The sequence below is a fragment of the Trematomus bernacchii genome, unplaced genomic scaffold (genome assembly GCF_902827165.1).
Source record: "Trematomus bernacchii unplaced genomic scaffold, fTreBer1.1, whole genome shotgun sequence".
Taxonomy (NCBI): domain Eukaryota; kingdom Metazoa; phylum Chordata; class Actinopteri; order Perciformes; family Nototheniidae; genus Trematomus; species Trematomus bernacchii.
In genome coordinates, this window is record NW_022987807.1 from 112,820 (window position 1) to 133,763 (window position 20,944).

General features: G+C 39.9%; 1 protein-coding gene across 1 annotated transcript in view; it reads right to left on the reverse strand.

The window, feature by feature from the left end:
* LOC117498732 (polypeptide N-acetylgalactosaminyltransferase 9-like) overlaps positions 1 to 19,728 on the reverse strand; it is a 121,267-nt gene extending 101,539 nt beyond the window's left edge. The window contains 3 exon segments of the mRNA XM_034150880.1: positions 440 to 483; positions 485 to 621; positions 18,935 to 19,728. Coding sequence (XP_034006771.1) covers positions 440 to 483; positions 485 to 621; positions 18,935 to 19,175 — 422 coding nt within the window. The 5' untranslated portion in view covers positions 19,176 to 19,728.
* Positions 19,729 to 20,944: the final 1,216 nt, after the last annotated feature.

Sequence of the window (20,944 nt, forward strand, 5' to 3'; positions counted from 1 at the left end):
AGACATGTGCTGAGCCACGAGGTGATACAGAGGATGCTAAAGCAATTCTGAAGAACTCTTCTGTAGTTCGAGGTTTTAACTAGTTCGGAGTGTAATAATCAACATTCCTCATCAGCGAGACTAAAGAAATATGGACCCTGAATCTAACTAGAGCTGTCGTCCATAGAAAAGAATGTGCGGCAGGGAACCTAACAGAAAAGAAGGGCATCCAGATGTCCCTGAACAATAAACATCTAATGCCAGCTTGTGCTCGGTCATAAGCTGGCATCAACAATGCGCCCAAGCTGCCCCTCCTTAAGAGAGATAGCAGCAATACCCAAGGGCGTAGACCTATGCCATGGGAAAGGAGACAGTGAGATGAGAAAACGATGAACTGTGTCAGAGGTTGAATACCTAAGCAAATGATTCCCTAACAGAGACAGAGAGTAAGGAGACTTACTTCTTGGGCCTGTAGTCGGGGATGCTCCGGTCCAGGGAGATGCGGGTCGCTGAGCTGAGCGTTGTATCCGTACTCCTCGTATTTCCCCTCCACATCGAGACTGTCTTCTCCCAGAGTGGCAGCAGCCCCGCCCTGACCGAGACCTCCGGGACCTTCAACCAGACCCATGGGCTTTGCCAAACCTGCCATGAAAATAACACAACAATCAATCAAATTGCATTTTTATTGCCGAGCAATTACTCATCTGTCTAGGGGGCTTTACAGTGTCTCCCTCTGTCCTTAGACCCTCACAGTGCACAAGGAATGACTCCCAAAGTGCCAAGGGTTGAGACTAACTGACTGCAAGACTTAATCACAAGGACAAGACACAGGTGGAGAGAGAAGAAAAACACATTTTCCAAAATAAAACAGGAAAACAGACAGATTGTGACATTACAAAATAAACAAGGGAAAACACAAACAGATCGACAGAAAAACCCGAAAACTGGAAGAAACCTCGGAGAGAGCAACAGGAAGGATCCCAGAAGAGCAATATATGTTGTGTGTATAGATTATAAAAGATGATACATTCAGACAAACAAAACACAAAAGGGAAATTATGACTGCACATGAAAAAGATGGATCCAGGAGGATATCAACAATCTTCCAGTTGCCGACAAAAAAGTGGCTCAATAATGACTCATGATCCAGAAGTAACCTTCAAAACTAGCTTCCTGCCAGGTGAGAGACACACAACAATCGGGGGATGCTGCCAAGGATGCTCAGTTATCATGCATTTATAGGAGAGTGAATACAGATATAGAGAAATAGAAGTAGGAGTAGAGTGGTAACAGATTGAAGGTGAAAGGGGACAGTCTCCTGAAGGTTAAAACCTTAAAAGTGGTGCAGGAACGAGTCCTTCAACTCAGAAATGTGTTAGCATTTTAGTAAGCTTCTCTTTCCTTCTTCTCGTACTCAATGTTTTTTTAATTGTAAGGTGCCTGAAATAAGGTTTGTGGTTAACACAAACTTAGAAGATAGCACACAAAAATGGTTGCTAAGTGTCTAAATGAGACGACTAAACATCATCACGCCCAACATTAGCTTCCTTTAGCTTAGCGGTGGTGACTTGCAGTCATGTGACCGTGCTGTAGTTCCTTTATAGCCCAACATTAGCTTTTTACTTACTTCAAATCATAAAGTGATGTTAATATGTTGAGATTATCCTGCTGGAATAACCTCTAAATATCATACGTGTGTTTCCTACAAATTCCCCTGCAATCGTCCAAAATCCAAGAGAAAAATCCCATTGCTTTTTGTCGAAAAACAGTTTTATACCTGCTTCACTCTATTGCAGCATATTTTGGGTCTGGTTCAAGGCAAGCCTGAGCTACAGCGAGACAATAACACATGTAAACATGGCCGTGTGTGGAGGCGGACACATAGAAAAGGGAGAGACAGGTGAGAGAAGCGGCTCTTCCTCCAGCAGAGTGAGGAGACGGGTGTTCGGCAGCTCAGAGACCCAGCGGTCATCCATAGAACCTCATATTGCTGTCAATGAAATATCTGCCCATGGACACAGAGCTGAGGAGTGACGCAAGGGCAAACTCTGCAAGAGAAACTAGATGGAGGTTATAGAGCACAGATAAGCAGCGGAGGAAAGAAGTATGTGGACTTTTGACTCTGAAAACCAGTCATTTTTATGTAACTGTACCTTAAAATAAACATGATTTCAAGTTGCAAAGAACCAAAGTCACATGATGTCTTATGAAACTTTAGGAGATGTTAACTATTAAGGTAAGTTTAAATTGACCTTGTTTGTTTTTTTACACGTTTTGAATGGACTGGACTGCATTTTACAGACAAATCTTTACTGAAGATGTTTAAAAAATAAAAATCTGAGTGGACCTTTTGAGTCTGATCATCGTTAGTGGACTGTGAGATTTGGGAAGGATGTATTTTTAATGTATGCCATGTTGTACTCCCTTAAAATATGTTGAACTGTGGTGCAATGGTAGAACAAACTGATCCTGTTTGCATAATTCATGTGTTGGATGTACTGTATCTCGTGACCTGGCTGTCAGCCCTAAATAAGTAACAAAATATTCTGGAAAAACTCAGATATTCAAACTGTCACATCTGAGCAGCTGCAGTGGAGGAGAATCTGCAGCAGGAGGTCACAGAGGAGACGCTGCAGTCAGCTGACACACTTTCTATTTCACCTGCAGAGTGTCAGGTTGATGCGGTCGTAGGACAGCACAAACAAATGCACAATTAAATCAAATGAAATGTCATTATATGAATGTATAGTCAGAATTCTTGTTCTTCGGCATGATTAAAAATCAACCAATGAAGCACCATAAGTCAATGTTTAATAAAATCGGGGTCCGTATTATACTTTATGGGGTTTTCCTTTTCCTCTTGTGTGAAATTTAAATACAGTCTTCTACCAACACTAGCATTTTTTAAAGGGTGATATTGTCACTATTATGCCTGCTGTTGATGAGTGAAGGACATTTCTGAACCCTGCTGTTTTCCCATTGTCAGTGTTGACTGACATAATGTCGTACAATGCTGTCAACACGTCATTTACAGCAGATTGTGTAAATGTTTTGTAGCTGTCAATTCAGTTATATAAGTTTCTCTGTCGTTAACAATACAGATATTCCTGCAGTTATGAAATAATAAAAGCTGGTACTGGGAGATGTTATCCATTGTTTATATTGGGAAAAGGCAATTGATAGGGAAGATAAGATCCTATAGCATAATCAAACAGGCGGGAAAACAAAGAGACAGGAAGTACAAACAGACTTAAGACAGGGAGTGTCCACATTTCAAAATAAAACCCGAAACACTAGCAGATCGTCACAAGGATTTCATTTCATTTTGTTACGGAAAGTTATGAAAATTAAATAAAACTTACATTTTCTCAGTATATGTTTCTCCCAACTAAGTGTAGTTTTTGTTCTGATGTGACAGGATGATAAGCATTTGGATTTAAATCAAGCAGTCCTACAGAGACCTTAAGTCCAACAGGGAGCCACCAGATGTTTAGTGAGCCCTGATGGTTCTGTGTGGCTCATTAAAGCATCATGGAAGCACCATAACCTTGAAGTGGTCGTTCAAGCAGGGCTGGTGCCATGAAGGTCCTTTTATCCCACAAGGAACCCTGAAGAGAGGCCAGACTGTCTATCCGTGTGCTCATGGTGAATTAGAACCAGTCTTAATTTGGCTCAACAAAACTAAATCCAGCATCAGATGTAATGCGTTGGACTTAAAATACCTGTATGTTCTCATTAAAGTGTTATATAGGTTTTTGTGTATGTAAATGGTCCCTGTGTCCTAAGGAGCGGGACATCTCTAAGCGGTTGACAAATCACAACAGAGCCGGCCAGCTAACCAATCAGAGCAGACTGGGCTCTGGTTTCAGACAGAGGGTGAAAAGAGGTGCTGCAGCACAGGCAGTATGAGAAAAATAAAGAGCTTTTTGAACATTATAGCATGGAGACATGTCCCAGTAGAGACACTACATACTGATATACACCTGAACATCAGCAGGAGAGGACTCTTTAAAGTAGAGACACTACATACTGATATACACCTGAACATCAGCAGGAGAGGACTCTTTAAAGTAGAGACACTACATACTGATATACACCTGAACATCAGCAGGAGAGGACTCTTTAAAGTAGAGACACTACATACTGATATACACCTGAACATCAGCAGGAGAGGACTCTTTAAAGTAGAGACACTACATACTGATATACACCTGAACATCAGCAGGAGAGGACTCTTTAAAGTAGAGACACTACATACTGATATACACCTGAACATCAGCAGGAGAGGACTCTTTAAAGTAGAGACACTACATACTGATATACACCTGAACATCAGCAGGAGAGGACTCTTTAAAGTAGAGACAATACATACTGATATACACCTGAACATCAGCAGGAGAGGACTCTTTAAAGTAGAGACACTACATACTGATATACACCTGAACATCAGCAGGAGAGGACTCTTTAAAGTAGAGACACTTAATACTGATATACACCTGAACATCAGCAGGAGAGGACTCTTTAAAGTAGAGACACTACATACTGATATACACCTGAACATCAGCAGGAGAGGACTCTTTAAAGTAGAGACACTACATACTGATATACACCTGAACATCAGCAGGAGAGGACTCTTTAAAGTAGAGACACTACATACTGATATACACCTGAACATCAGCAGGAGAGGACTCTTTAAAGTAGAGACACTACATACTGATTTACACCTGAACATCAGCAGGAGAGGACTCTTTAAAGTAGAGACACTACTGATATGAACCTGAAGATGAATATTATCTGTCTCTCTAATAATAATGCTTGTTGCCCCATCTCTCCTCTTGTGGTTCCTGTCATGTACAATATCAATGTTTCCTTTCCTTTCCTTTCCAGATGGTTTCCTATATTATTTTGTCTCTCTTGCAATAACAAAATACTAAAATTCAAATGCAGCCTTCTACCAATAGCTCTTTAAAAGCGTGATATTATTAGTATTGACTCTGTGCTGTCAGTTCGGTTGTGGTGTGCTGTTGATGAGTGAAGAACATTTCTGAACCCTGCTGTTTTCTTATTGTCAGAGTTGACTGACATGATGTCGTACAATGCTGTCAACACGCCATTTACAGTGTTTACAGGACTTCACACTGGGTTGGTAACAGCAGGTTGTGATTATAATTTGTAGCTGAAAATACACATTATAACACTACTATCTTGTCATATTAAATAACAATAATAATTCATCTATCTATTTTTCATCCACAGCTACTGTTTTGTATTCTTTTAGCTATTAGAAAAACAACAACCTTGACATAGAAATAGCTGTCATCTGCATATATGAAAATAATCCGTTATGCTATTTTATTTTACTGAACTGTTCATTCTTTGTGAAAAATACCGAACCCAAACCCCTTCTCTTTGGCCTTGCTCGCCCCAAAACAAAAGCCTGTTGTCGGCTTTATTCATGCGTCTCTGCAGACTTGACTATTGTTTGAATATTTAGAAATCCCATGAAACGGTTGGATAATGTCAGATCCTTGCTGAGCGAGCCAAGCTTCAGTGTGGCCTCCTCAGAAAGTGGAGCTGCGTCTGCTCTGCACCCGACAGATGGACACACAGACAGAACGTCAACATACCGATGAAGAGCTCAGCGCTCAGCGGCGTAATCACCATATTTGGATGGCCTCAAATCCTCGGGTGCTACTGAAGATTTGTAATTGGAGCTGAATGGCTGCAAACTGGCTTCACCCGCGAGAGGGGCTTATCGTGCCCTGCACAAACTGAGCCAATGTGGTGGCATTTTGACAACTTTGGGTGGGGTTCACGTCACTGAGTCGCCATCTGGCACCGTGTCCCAAGTCCCACAACAACACAGAGACCCTCCAAGAGTCTGGAGGGCCTCTGTGTCTCTGCATAAGGCTGGGAGGACAAGGCTGCCATGTTTGTTTGTAGGTAGCTGCAGCATTTTAAGAAGAAGAAGATCAAATGTAATAATCCCTTATTCCCATTCGTCTCTAAATATGGTCTCTATTACTAGCTTGTCATGCCTTTTTTAACACCACACATCCTTTAGCTTTATTTTACGTGTCTTTTACACTTCGAGATTAACTACAGATTATTATTCTGATTAACGCAATTACATACTTTAATTGATTGACAGCACAAGTTTGTTTTTGTTTGTTTCTCGGTCAGTACAGGGACTCCAACCAGAGACCATCCAGTGACTAAGCCCAAGGACTTAATCCTCCGCTTGTTTTAAAAAAAGAAATAGCTACAATAATTCAAAAAATACTATTTTCAGCCTCTCAAATATTCAGATGTCCTACTTTTTTCTGTTTGATATCATATTTGATATTCTTACTATAGTAAATATCTTACAGTATTTATTTTTACCTTACAGCATTTGATCAAATACATTCTGTCGTTCTCTCTTACATGTACATAGTTTACTCATTCCTGCACCCTTGTATCACTTGCACTCTTTATTATTTCCCTTTCTTATGTATTTGTATGTCCTGAGTATCTTGTATGTGGCACTATGGGAACAGCCTTGGACTTTCATTATAAAAAAACAACTAGCCTGCAGCTATTGTGCACATGACAATAAAACCTTTGAATCTTGAAACTCTTCCATCTACTTCCTGTGTCTGATTGGAGGAAATGCTATTATGACATGACAAGCCTGACGATCAAATCCACTTATGTGTCTGTGGCATTTCACATACAATAAATGCAAAGAAATCCTGCAGAAGCAATCCAATAACTGAGAGTTTGAAATGATAAAACGGCGCTAAAGCAAATCCTGTTTGGCTTTAAAGGTGGGGTATGTCATTTATTTCAGAAACACGTTTTGTTATATTCCATGGAATGCTCTTAACATCCCGATAGCAATGAATACATTAAATGCTTTGACAATAAATACATACAAAATGTCATCTGTGGAAGCCGTAGTACTGTAAAAAGCACGACCAATCATCTGAGCCGGCCCGGCTAAAATAACCGGAATTTCTTTTCCGGTTGTGTTTTTTCAAATTCTAGCGCACTCGAGCTGGTTTCTCCAAAATTACCTACCCCACCTTTAACTGCAAAATGTTGTAAATCTTTCAGTTTCTATTCAGCCTTTTCTACACAGTATCAGTGTTTTGGAGTTAGTCTTGAATAAAGATGAAACATAAAAACATACATTAACATAAATTACATTTAAAGTAAACATTAAAAAAAAAGCTTTTTAGCACTTAAATGTAAACATTTTGCAGAAGCCATCCCATAACTGAGAGTTTGTAACGATAAAAGAGAGCAGCAGCAAATCCATTCTGTTTGGCTTCAACTGCAAATATAAATAAATCGTTTGCAGGGTTGTGTTTTTATGTGGATCCTGACCTGTTTTAATAGCGCCTGGTACGTTTTTAAAGGTAGTTAAATTGCTTTGATTCAACTTGAATTAAACTTAAAAGTAGACAGCTCAGTGGGAAATAAGCTTTAAGCACTTCAACATAAATGTAGAAATCCTGCAGAAGCACTCCCATAAAAGAGGGTTCGTATTTGTAAAGTTACATTTCAATAAATCATATGCAGGGTTCTGTTTTTATGTAGCCGCTGACCTGTTTTAATAATGCCTGGTAGGTTATTTGAGGTATTTAAAAAGCTCTGCCAGGCTCAGATTCATCTTTTATGTCTTCCGTGTTTCATCTTCTGAAATGTCATAAAAACATTGAATATGCATAATGTTTTTCAAAAGCAAAATGCTTCTTTTACAACAGCAACATTTACTCCCCAAAAAGGATTGCTCTCAAACTAAAATAGAAGGTTTTGAATACCTCCTTGAAAGGAGGACTTGGACCGTGCCTGTGGGCAGAGCGTCTAACACTGGGGATTAGAGACTGAGTGAAAAATGTATGTTCACATGATCCTGTGAGGCACTTTGTATAAAAGCATGCAGACAGCGGGCTGTTATGTTTGGGTCCGAAGGAGAAGACAAAGACTAAAGGCCCACGCTGCTCTCTGTGGCGCTCTGACAGACAGACACAAATGCAAAACATATGTAGCAGGGGTATAACTTTACTTAAAGAGGACATGTTCTCATGTTCAGGTGTATATCAGGATGTAGTGTCTCTACTTTAAAGAGTCATCTCCTGCTGATGTTCAGGTGTATATCAGTATGTAGTGTCTCTACTTTAAAGAGTCCTCTCCTGCTGATGTTCAGGTGTATATCAGTATGTAGTGACTCTACTTTAAAGAGTCCTCTCCTGCTGATGTTCAGATGTATATCAGTATGTAGTGACTCTACTTTAAAGAGTCCTCTCCTGCTGATGTTCAGGTGTATATCAGTATGTAGTGTCTCTACTTTAAAGAGTCCTCTTCTGCTGATGTTCAGGTGTATATCAGTATTTAGTGTATCTGCTTTAAAGAGTCCTCTCCTGCTGATGTTCAGGTGTATATCAGTATGTAGTGTCTCTACTTTAAAGAGTCCTCTCCTGCTGATGTTCAGGTGTATATCAGTATGTAGTGTCTTTACTTTAAAGAGTCCTCTCCTGCTGATGTTCAGGTGTATATCAGTATGTAGTGTCTCTACTTTAAAGAGTCCTCTCCTGCTGATGTTCAGGTGTATATCAGTATGTAGTGTCTTTACTTTAAAGAGTCCTCTCCTGCTGATGTTCAGGTGTATATCAGTATGTTCAGGAAGAAAACAAAGGAGTCCAATGGAGGAATTTAATAGTTAATCGTAAATCATAGTCTATTTTATATATTTCTTTATTATATGAACCTGAAAGTGAATAGTGTTGTCAAATCAATGTAGTGGAGGAAAAATACAATATTTGCCTTGAAAATGAAGTGTAGTAGAAGTATAAAATAGCATAAAGTGGACGAAAGTACCTACAAATTGTGCTTTCATCTTCTCACATAAGGCAGCTGAAACACATCTGCTTCTTCCACTCACTCCCATCTAGAGCCTGATGCATGTCACGAGGCGTCAATCTGAATCTAATTTAGTCTGAGCATACATCTGTCTCTGAGCTCGCTCCTCACAATCCATGCGTCCAAATCCCCCTGACACCATACATGAAACCCATAACAGATATCAATTATCCAGCAACCTTCACTATGTGTCTGATTTGGCCTTTAAAGCATAGTCTCAAATTCAAAGATGACCCCATTTTTTATGAATGATTTAAGAGCAAGAGTGGATTAATGCGCGTCCAAAGTGATGCAGCGGAGTCCTAAATATTAATGGTGAGGGGATGCAGTGATCTCTTCAAGAAGTGGGAAAGAAGAATAACTGGATCTGGAGAGGTTGGAAGCCTTCAAAGCCCAAAACAAATCTATGAAATATTGAGAGCTTGGGAGAAGAGCTGCATTTATCTGAGCACTCAACAACAGCGTGTGAGGAGGATAACAACTGTGAGTTTGAAATTGTAGCACTAGACCCCCAAAATTATCTCTCAAAAATGTATTATTTGTGTTTTTGCAAAGTATACGAGAGATTTCAAACAAACATAGCGCTGCATTCTGTCAGTGGGGGTTCTCTACTGCCTTTCTTTCGTTATTTCATATTCAAAACACACCTCAATTCATCAAATAAACAAGTAGTATTTTTGATTTGATTCGATTAGATTTATTTTGAATGTGTACAACAATAATACAAAATGAAGCAGTGTCAAATTGATATACAACAATATTACTGATTCTAAGTTATGTATAAACAAATAATCGACGTAATTACACATCCAAAAAGTGGTGGGAAGAAGTTTACACTTATTTAATCCCACCCCTTCTCCCAAAAACTAAATAATTAACATATATATATACATTTTTTATTGAAAAAAACAAACAAACAAAACAAAATCATAAAACAACAAATAAATAAACAGATAAATAAACAAACAAATAAGCAGATAAATAGATAAATAAACAAACAAATAAACTAACAAATACACAACAGAGGTAAAGGTATGGTAAGGTATGTTTTAGTTTAAGTAAGGTGCATGAGATGGGAGCAGGTCAAGACACAAATGTTTGGTCTTTGAAATCCACTTCAACATTTTAAGGCTGCTGTCAGAGGTTTTTCAAGAAGTGCCACGCTTAAATATTGCAGCATGAGGTGTGAATAACATCTCTGCAGCATCAGCCAAACGTTATCCTGCACCGCACAACACATCTAGTGAAAGGGATCTGGAGTTTTGTGGACTTAACATGCCAAAAAATCGAACGTATCGCACACGTTCGCTTACTTTCTAGATATTCTGAAACATGCAACGACCTGTTAATGAAGCCAAAAAGATCAAATCAATTGTTTGATTCTCATGAAGACAATCAGCAACCGTTTTGATTGATTAATAGTCAAAGTAATTATCATAAAAAAACGTCTGAAATGCAGTTTCCAGGCTCTCCGACGTGTGGCATGTATTTGCTTACTTTCCATCAAATCTGCACCATGCATCATTGCTGTTAGAGCTGAAAGCATAAGTCCTTAATTCAATTATTACATAAACAGATAATAACAATGACTGGCAACCATTTTGATTGATTAATAGCTACACAATTCAAAAGATGCAATTTTCAGCTTCTCAAATATTCAGATGTCCTACTTTTCCTCATATTTGATATTCATACTATAGTAAATATCTGTGGTTTTAGACTGAGAAATAGATTTACTAACATCACCAACCATGGACTGGAATGGGTATTTTTTTGTATATCTCACTATTTTCTGACATTTTATAGAGTTAACGATTAATTGAGTACTCTCGGAAAATAATGGGCAGATTAATCAGCAATGAAAATAATCATTACTTGCCGCTGAATTAACAAGTTCCTGGTAAAAATCTGAATTTCAATATTTCTTATTCTCAACATTCACAAGACGATACCAAAACCTGCACTTCAAAGGACAATCCACAAAAAACAGAAACAGACAACGGAACAAAAAATAAATGAATAAATACAAATAAATCTGAATATAATGAGGCAAGAAACAGTCATAATGAGCACCTTCCTGTGTTAGGTCATTAAAAACAATAATTATAATGTCATCCTTTCAGAGTGTGTGCTCCTTTAACGCATCTGTATTCGGAAACGATCGTAAAACATTTTGTCAAAATTCTCAGAAAAAGCTTGATAAACAACAGAGAGACCGTGAAAACACATTTCCATAATCAATTATCCTGCCTCGCCTCTCCGGCCCTCCTTCATCGGATGTCATCATTACATTTTTGTAATGTAATCACCGCACGACTCGGGGCCTTCGTGTAAATAAGAGGAACGCTCGCTCCGGCTCAGATTGCCATTATTGTCTGTCTGACTGCTGATTGTCAGGTTAGCCGCTGAATTCATTATCCTGATTCCTCAAGGCTGAGCAGAATTGATTCTTATCTGACTCTGTTTTGTCCACGAAAAACCTCATCTACATACCATTATTGGAATATATTTCATTCTCCCTATAGCCTCCATTACACAGCGCACAGCAACATATAGGCGATGTGTAGCGCTCAGATACAGTCAAGTGTGTGTCAGCGTGAAACAGAGACAGGGGCGACATTTTCTCATCTAGTCTTTGCCCCCGCGGCTTAGCATATAAACAGCGCCCGGGTTTTTCTTTGCCATAATTGGGCATTATAGATAAGAAGCATATCTGGAGCTGCAGGCGGCCTGCGAGTTTCGCCATCCCATCATCACCTGCACATGGAGAGTGACATGCATGAAGGATGACAGCAGGAGCTGAGGGTGAACAGCTGGTCGGAGGAAAGACTGAAGACCAGCACAATTAGGAGTTATCTGATTCATTCTGATGACAGTAGAAGAACGGGAAGCTATGACAAGAAGGTTAGAGTTATCTGAGTCTATTTGACCACAAAGTGTCAGAAAACCAAACCCTCTCTCTTTTCCTCCGTACCCAAATCTCTAAAAACGGGGGTACAACGGAGCTGATCCAGATTTGCTGCCGATATCAAGGTTCAAGGTTCAAGGTTCTTTATTGTCAAACTGACATAGCTACAGAGTAATTATGTCGTTGCAAATCTTATGTCACAGGCTTCTCCAACAATGCAACATAATAATACAGATAGTAAAAGTAATACAAAAAGAAAAATAGTTCTAAAATAAAGTGAGTATGTGGAATAGTGCAGTACGAGTCTATATACAAGTTATTGGAATGATATATATTAGATAGTAGATATATATTACGAAGTAGTAGATTCATGTTTTGAAGTTGTTTCAGCAGTTCAATTGTTTAACAGTCTCACTGCCCGCGGGAAGAAACTGTCTCCGAATATTTTTGACGTGATATCTGAAATGCGGACCCACAGCACTATCAGAAAGTTGCTATCAGAAACAATGTGTTGGACGTAATATTGTCTTTGTTTACATTAGCAAGCATGGCTAACACTCAGAGCTAACCTTTACTGGAGAGAGCATGTGTGAAGAAGCAGGAAATAAAAAAGAACTCACCTTGTGGTAAACCCGCAAGAGAAAAAGAGTTTGAGCTCCATACTGTTTCAGAAATAATCCTTGATGTGGTTTTGAACATGATATGGCGTTTAATCACGCAGCATTTAGCTAGTAGCTCGTAGAATTCTGAGCAGGCATTAGCTCCGCCCCTCTTTAGGACTAAGGACTCCGAATCTGCGTTTCTCTAAGAGGCCTGAAACAGAGGGATATGAGAGAAGTCTAAAATGCATGATCTGTTTGTTTTTTGAGCAAAACACATCATAGACATGTTTTTATATATTTTTAGATATTTGAGAGCCATAATATATGCCTAAAAATAGCATAATAGGAGACCTTTAAAGCTAGGAAATGCTTATTTAAGAAGGATGCTTTGAATACTTTTTGAAATGTTACTTCACATTTTGACAGAAACTAATAAATCAAATGCTTTGACAGAAAAAACGTCCAAGTACTCCCAAGGACAATAAAATGCATTTAGCCCCATAAGTTTAGGATAATAAGAGACACTGTTGCATGCGCCGCCATCAATGATTGGTTGATTACAATCAGCAATATCTGCTTTTTAGGAACATTATCTTTAGAGCATTTTCTGTGGCATACCAGCGGAAGAAAGGGAGGCAATGAAAGAAGGTCAGGTAGTTTCATCTGAGTCTAATTGAGTTTAGGGTTGACCTTAAAGCAGGCATGCAGTGTATATTCCAAATTGTCTTTGCAGCTTGACATCAATCAGTAAATCAAATGTTCACACAGAAATGTTGGATTTGTGGCTGCAATAATTGTAACACTGTACCCACAGAACTAAGACACATAACATCTCTCAAGTCTTTTTCCAAATCTGACCCAGAGTAAGAGTCATATCGTTGTTCTTCATACTGTCTGTGGATATTCTGTACTTTAGAATGTGCTTTTGTGTCTGTTGTGTGTTTGTATATAAGGGCTTTTAATTGGGCATATGTGCTTTATATATGTGACCTGCTCGAAAATCAGTCGCATTGACCCGAAGACACATTTTGAGTTGTATACACGGTTGGAAAGAGGAGATTCCTAGCTTTCTAATGATATCAGGATTGTTTTTGTACTCCAAATATTAAGTAAAATATGTCACATGAAATAATGACTGTCACCGTGTGTGTGTTTGTGTAATTTTGCGTTTGTGTTTCTCGTGAGTGTTTCCCGGGGAAAACACTCACGAGAAACACCGGCTGTTGTTATGCCTGCTGTGACTTCAAGTTACTCCGTTCTCCGCTTCAAAGTTGTATTTATCATCTGAATTTGCCGAAACAAGTTTAATATTCTAAAAGCCAAGACTTTCTTTAATTGAAATCAGATGAAAACAAACTGTAACGGACCCTGCCGTGTTATATATATATGATTACGATACGCATTACATTCATAATTTCAGCCGGAGGGAGGGGGAGCGGCGCTGTGGAAGAGCAGGGTGCGAGTGAGAGGTGCCTGTCATCTTCCCTTTACAAGCTTCAAACATTTATCGTGTGATTTTGGAAATAAAAGAGCCAAGACTTTGTTAACAAAAAACCCGAACCCCGAAAAACTATTTTTTTACACAAATCCACGTTTATTTTGAAATGAGCCGTTGCGACTTCCGACTGATTTCGATAGAGCGGGTCACATATGAGCTGAAGTCAAGAGTAAATTCTGTGTGTTTTTTCTGTGCTTTTCTCTTAGGGTTAGGGTTAGGGTTGCGCTCTTGTTACATTAAATGATATCTGCATTTTTCAGATGAAAGAGATGTAGAAGAAAGAGAAGACGAGATGAGAAGAAGGTCAGGTAAGTCTGACCTTAAAGCTAGGGTATGCAGTTTATTGAAGAAGCAGTTTTGGTAATATGTATATTTTTCTATTCACTTTACAGCTTGACAGGAGTGAATAAATCAAACGACAAAAAAGCAATAATTTGTTGAGTTTTTCAAATATTAAGATGTCATACTTTGTTCTGTTTTATATCGTATTTGATTGATTAAGACAAAACATTATTGCCTATTTGAAACACATGGACCCTTCTGCATATGAATACTGTTTTTTCCTAAGTAAACGTTTGAATGCCGGACTTTGACTTGGGCTCAGTATTTGTACACTGTAGTATACATCATTCTACATTGAAATGATCAAGCAGAGAGTGTTTGCAAACGTTCATCATATTTGTTTTCTATTTTGTTGGGAATGGAGATATATGAGGGACTTTGTTTCTGTATTGCTCACATGATTTCCTGAGTAAATATGACCCAAACAGTACCAAACAGTACCAAACAGTACCAATGGGTCCAAAATGTGAACATAATACAAAGGTTAAGTTAAATATCAGCTGGAAATATGCATTTGTATCTCGTTCGGAAAAAAGGCCGCTAATCTTGTTTGAGTGTATTGTTGGTTTAAGCCAGTCAGACGGAGGGCTTCATCAGTACCTGCGAGGAGGTATTTTCTGGTTCTAATGCAGTACTTAAGGTCAGATCGCTCCTCCATAAGCCTGCTAACAAGCTTAAAGCCCCTGATTACTGGAAGACGGGGCACGATAACCCTCATGTTGATCATTCCTGCGCAGAACGGGCCGCTGATAAAGCATGACCATTGTTTTCTTGTTGGTAGTCTGGTGACCATCCATCAGGCGACTATAAAAAGGGAATTTTGCGACTTGTTTATGTCCTTCAAATCTAATTGGACCTTGCTGCAGCTCCCGTGGCACGCCATTGCTGGGCAATAAACAACAGAGGCAATGGGCAATTACTTCATATCGCTGGCGGACATGGTAACAGTTATTGGCGCGCCGAGTCCTCCTCTCACCGTAGTTATTCCCAATGGCCGCTGAGTACAATCTGTGGTCTGTGCACCATTTAGAAAAAAGGGGCAGTGACCTGGGATATGAGGATATGATTAAGTACGCCATTAAAGACCTCGAGACAAATCACGGAGGAATGGTGACAGCCAGCGAGCGTTCGCAGCCTGGGTGCACATTGCCGCTGTCAAAGAAAAATGTACGTAACTGCGAGTAACTCCTTTTTATGTCCCAGACTCGGGTTGTGTGCAAAGAGAGACGTGTCTGCACAGCTTGTTTGCATCTTGTGCATTTTAATTTGCCAGGATCACACTGAACAAACTAATGATTTTTGTTGGTTCACCATGACGTGGAATAGAATCATTACTGATTTAATTCAGACTCACCCCAGCGGCAGGTTCATGATGCTTTTATTCTCTTGTATAATGTTAACTGGGAAGGCATGCAACAGAGCCAGCTGTGCACTTAGTTCATTGCTTGCTCCTCTCTTCAGCTCATAATCGTCCGTGACACTCTCCACTTGTGAACGACCTGCAAACGGGTGTGAGTTTTGAGAATACTCTACATAAAATCAAATAAATAAAACACTTGATACAAAAGTGTAACCAGCCTTAGAGGAGGCGGTTGCCCTTCAGCCAACGCTCAGGGTAAAAAAGTCAATCACCAATTACACTCTACCAAATACAAAATCCTGCATTTTCAAAATCCACCCACTCAAAATTGGCACGGGAGAAACTGATGATTCATATTAAAAGCATGGTTGACCTCATTGTAAAATCTCAGTCTTTAAAGAGTTCTGCAGACACACTGTGGTTTCATCCCACGGCAGAAACACTATGTGGGGTTGCATTGTCTCTATATGAAGCTGAGAGAGGGTGCATTGTATTTGTTTAAGCTGAGTGGTTGCCAGATGCCAAGCATAACTCAAATAGCTGCTGAAGCTCGGGCGTAACGACGAGATCATGCAGAAAGGAGAGAAAGATAGTTTGTTCAATGTGATCCTGGCAAATTCAAATGCACACACAGGGATTCTAGCCTTTGCAGACCATTGACATGCACTAGAAAGCCCAACAAGCAGAATACCCTTTAAGTAACAGTGCTTTTTCCACCAAGACAAACACACATTTTCTGCATAAATAATATTTTTCTAATCTGTATATTCTTGAATTCAGGTTAAAACAACCTTTAAAGACTGAATGGTAGTTAACAGGTAAACACATACTGTATCTGTGACCTCTACTGGTGACCAGCATGAAATGCAACACGCGCACACACACACGCATGCACACACACACCCTTCCTCTGCTGAGTCCCCATCCCTCACAGCCTGTGTCAGTAATTTACACAGATGATAAAGTCGCAATTTCCCAGGAGTCCAGTAAGCTGGTGAATAGAAATTGACTTCGCTGATGGATTATAAATCATTCATAACGCCATGCTATTCCAAGACGATTCCCCATTATTTACCTTGGAAACAAGACGGTTTGGCTTCAGGAGTCTCTGGTTTAAAACACGTCCTTATTCACAGCTGTGTGGAAAGGTCAGAGGTTTGATATGAAATGATCACGGCTGCCAAACCAATCAAATGCTCCAGGATCTGTGTGTGTTGTAAGGTAGTATTTCTGTTGCATTTTCATACAAGAACACTCACTTTGAAGTATGCCAACAAAGCAGTGTGAGGAAATGTCTGTTGTGATCCCACTTAGCCCCAACATCCTGTGGGTGGGGGAGAACTGTGAAGTCAAAACAATACTCTAAATTCAAGATTGAAGAGTCACTAACATCTTTCTCTTGCACATCATTGTACCACAAGTGATCATGCATATACATCCTGCTTTTAATCTCATGATTTGATTTGGTCGATGATACCTATCAGTTATGTTCAACTTGATTGTTTAATTGTTTGCTGTTTATCTGTTTTATCACCTTGTACAATGGGCTTTGGTTATACTGTGTTTTTTATATGTTCTTGCCAATAAAGCTTCTTTTTCCATCAATTGAATGATTGAAAATAATTTACAGGAGTTTTTGGGAGAGTAACACAGGGATTTTAGCCTTTGCAGACCATTAACATGCACTAAAACCTTTATTACACAATACAGGAAAGAGGAAACCCCACAAATATACATCCTGTATGTTCAGCTTCTTCTTGATTATGTTAACATGATTGTTTCATTGTTTACTGTTTATCTGTTTTACCACCTTGTACAATGTGCTTTGGTTATAATGTGTTTTGAATACGGTCATGCCAATAAAGCTTCTTTGGATTTGAAATTTGAATATTTTGTTTTAGTTTTGACTCACAATAAGTGTGACTTTGTATTTCTGTGTAGAGCACTTGGTCTGGAGGTTTTAAAGTGCATTATATATAAAGGTGGATTGGATTTCATTGGAACGTTATAGGATATTTACGCCTAGAAGACGTGAATTTGGCAGAAAAAAGTACTTCTTGGTTAGAAGAACTGTCTTAAAATAATGCAAATCGAATCCATTCGAGCTCAAACAATTAAATGTAACAATTTTCATAATCAATTAACTATACCTATCATATTTCAAGCAAAATTGTTTGGCTGACTTTGCCTTTACCTCTCATATATGGTAGTAGATATTATATATTGTGGTTTTGCACATCTGGTCGGACAAAATCAAACATTTGAAGACACTGGGCTCCGGAAAAATGTTGAATCGATTGACTGAAAATAACTTACAGATTAATCAATAATGATGTATTATGTTCATATAACATCAATAATCATGTATTGAGTTAATCTAAACAAACAATGTACTACTATTTACCTATCAATTACTCGTGTGGTTTATAAAATACATTCAAACATTGTGTGAATATAAGTGAATATGAATCTGGTGCTTATGTGATCTATACATGGATTTTGAGAGGCGTTTGCTTCCCTCAAGTTATTAAACGCTGATGTGTTGTCTCTATATTAATTATAATGACTTTGACAGTTGGGATATCACATATCAAGGTCAGTCTTTTCAAGCATGAAGGATGGCTTTGACATCAGTTGTGGATTTGAGAGGAGACCACGATGAGAAAGACAATCACATGTAACCTGATTTTAAAGGCTGCTGTTCTGCTGACGAGACAAACTGTCCCACAGACTAATGTCCATGTAATGAAATACCAGTCATTCCTTTATAGAGCCATTACATCAGACTCTCCTTCAAAAACTCACACAGCTTGTTAAATCTGATCTGTTTCCTCCGAGTCTTTATACACAACTCCAGGCATCATGAACACTTAAAGCATAAGTTAATGTGAAGTTTACTACAAGTCAATTATGGGGTCAGGGGTGTTGCAGTGCGAGAGGCTTGTTAAAGTTACAGCCTAGTAAAGTCTGTCAACACAATAAGCACATACTGTATCGCACTGTAACCCAGCACCCTGCTTCATTAGCTCCCTAACAGGCTTTGGAGGCAGCACTCACAACACTGTGGAGAATCGGGCTGATTCCACACTGCTTTATCAAAGAAATTAGGCTACAGGCTGACAGAAATATGCATGAGTCATGCTTCAAATCCGGGGAACAAAATCCAACCTATAGCTCAGTGCATGTGGACTAAACACATTCTGGATTTTTGGCATATAAAGCCAGAAAAAAGTGCTTTACATTAGACAAAAACTGCCAAAAAATCGTACTTTTCAGTCGTGATTATGTCTCTTTCTGCTGATTATCTCGCTATTAACACGATCAATCCGTTTCCCTACCGTTCAGCTGGTTGTAGACCACGTCCTCCAGCCTCTCCAGCCTCTGCAGAATAGACTGCCTGTCCACCAAGTTGGAAACTTTACCATTCCTGGCTCGCAGCCTCTGGTCGGTCATACGCCCCATCTGGATGATCTCCTCGGACCGGTCCTGGATCCTGCAGTACACCGAGAACAGGATAATCCCCACGAACACCAAGATGTTGACGGTCAGCAAAGTTTTGATTTTGCGTGCCACAGCCATGAAAGAGAATAGTGTCCAGGCTGACTCAAGTCAAGCCCAGCAGCTGTCCATGTGCGGTGGCCTGCTTTTTTTGCCCACCTTCCTGTGTCTTGTTGCGGGAGGAGGATTTTGGGGAGAGAAGGTCAGGACCCGAGGAGCTGCGGGATCCCTTCAGCACCGCGGACAGCGCACTTTTAGCGGGGCATATCTCTCCGTCACATCGACACTGAACCTGGGGGAGGTTGCTCTGCTCCAGCCGGGGATGAGAGACGCTTTTCACGGGAGCCTCAAAGCAAAAGCTGCTCGGTCGTCGCTACATATTACAGGCGAGAAACGACGCCAGGGAAAGCATGCATCCTGTGTAGATCAACATATTTCCTCCGTGATACGATCCTTAGCCCCAATATGTCTCCATCTTACGGCACATGCACTGCAACAGCCACTCTTCTCGAAGCATCCTCTCTGCTATCCTCTGCCTCGCGCTGTGATAGCAAAAGCGTTACACGATCCGTCCCGCTCTGCAAATATGAAGTCCAGAGAATATGTGCATGCTTCAAAAACAAGGCGGCGTTTCTCCTCCCTCCCTCCCTCTCCCTCTCTCTTTCTCTCTCTCCCCTCTATCTCTCGCTGTGCTCCGTCACTCCATTATTATTATAACTGTTGTGGTTGTTTCCCTGGTCTGAGAGCAGATTTCCCCCTCAGATGGTGAGCTGCAGCCGGGCATGCTGTCTCTCCTCCTGCGCGCTCAGTTAGGAGAGGAAGCGGCGTCCTGACGTGCAGAGGCTCCTTCATGAATATTCACGCGCTGTGTTGGGTAAAATAAACAGCAGCTAATACTTCCACTCGGTAGATCAGCGTATCAGTTAGTGAAGTGTGAGGAACAGATTTTTAGCGATTTGATCCGTGATGCGAAGGTTAACAGTCTCCATCTCCACTCCTAATGCCAGCAGCGGCTTAAAGCTTTAGTGCTTCACATATATGGGATTACATTTGCAAGCTGTTCATCTGGCCCTGCAACACATGCATGGTCAACCTCAGGAGTGAAATCACCATCTCACTAATCACATGCTCGGGGGGAGCTTTAACTCCATCACATTAGAAGAAACAAACACATACTGCACTGAGTAAATAACCTATTTTTAATCAAGTCCATTGGGGGAAGAGGTAGCATTGCTTTGTGTATGTATCTATTTATTTGTAGTACAGGCAAGAGATACAAATAGAGGACACAGCGGTACGATGAGAGGACAATAACAGCTCAAACAACAAAATAATCAAACAACAAAAGGTTTTATACCACATATTGTGCTCCGAAACCATTGAGCGGTTTTTAAAGTAAAGGTAAAATGTTGAAGTCTATCCTTTGAGTTACTGGAAGCCAGTGCAGAGCTCTGAGACCTGGAGGAATGTGTTCTGGGCGGCAGCAATCTGGAAGAGTTGCAGTTGTCTGAGGACTTTTTTTCAGAGACCTGTGAAGACACAGTTGCAATTATCAAGCCTGCTAAAAACAAAGGCATGGACCAGTTACTCTAGATCACATGTGTCAAACTCAAGGCCCGGGGAACAAATCAGGCCCGTGGTGGATTTAATTTCGGCCCGTAGGATAATTTTGTATTACTATAACATCTGGCCCGCTGGTATATTGCACACACACCTTCACTCCATCCTGAGGGTTTCCTCAGCTCAGAGCCTGAGCCCAAACATTGATGAACTTGCACCCAAGATGAGATGCCAAGTATCTGGCTTGAACTAGCATCACAGAGCAGCACACTGAGTTTACATGGATGTTT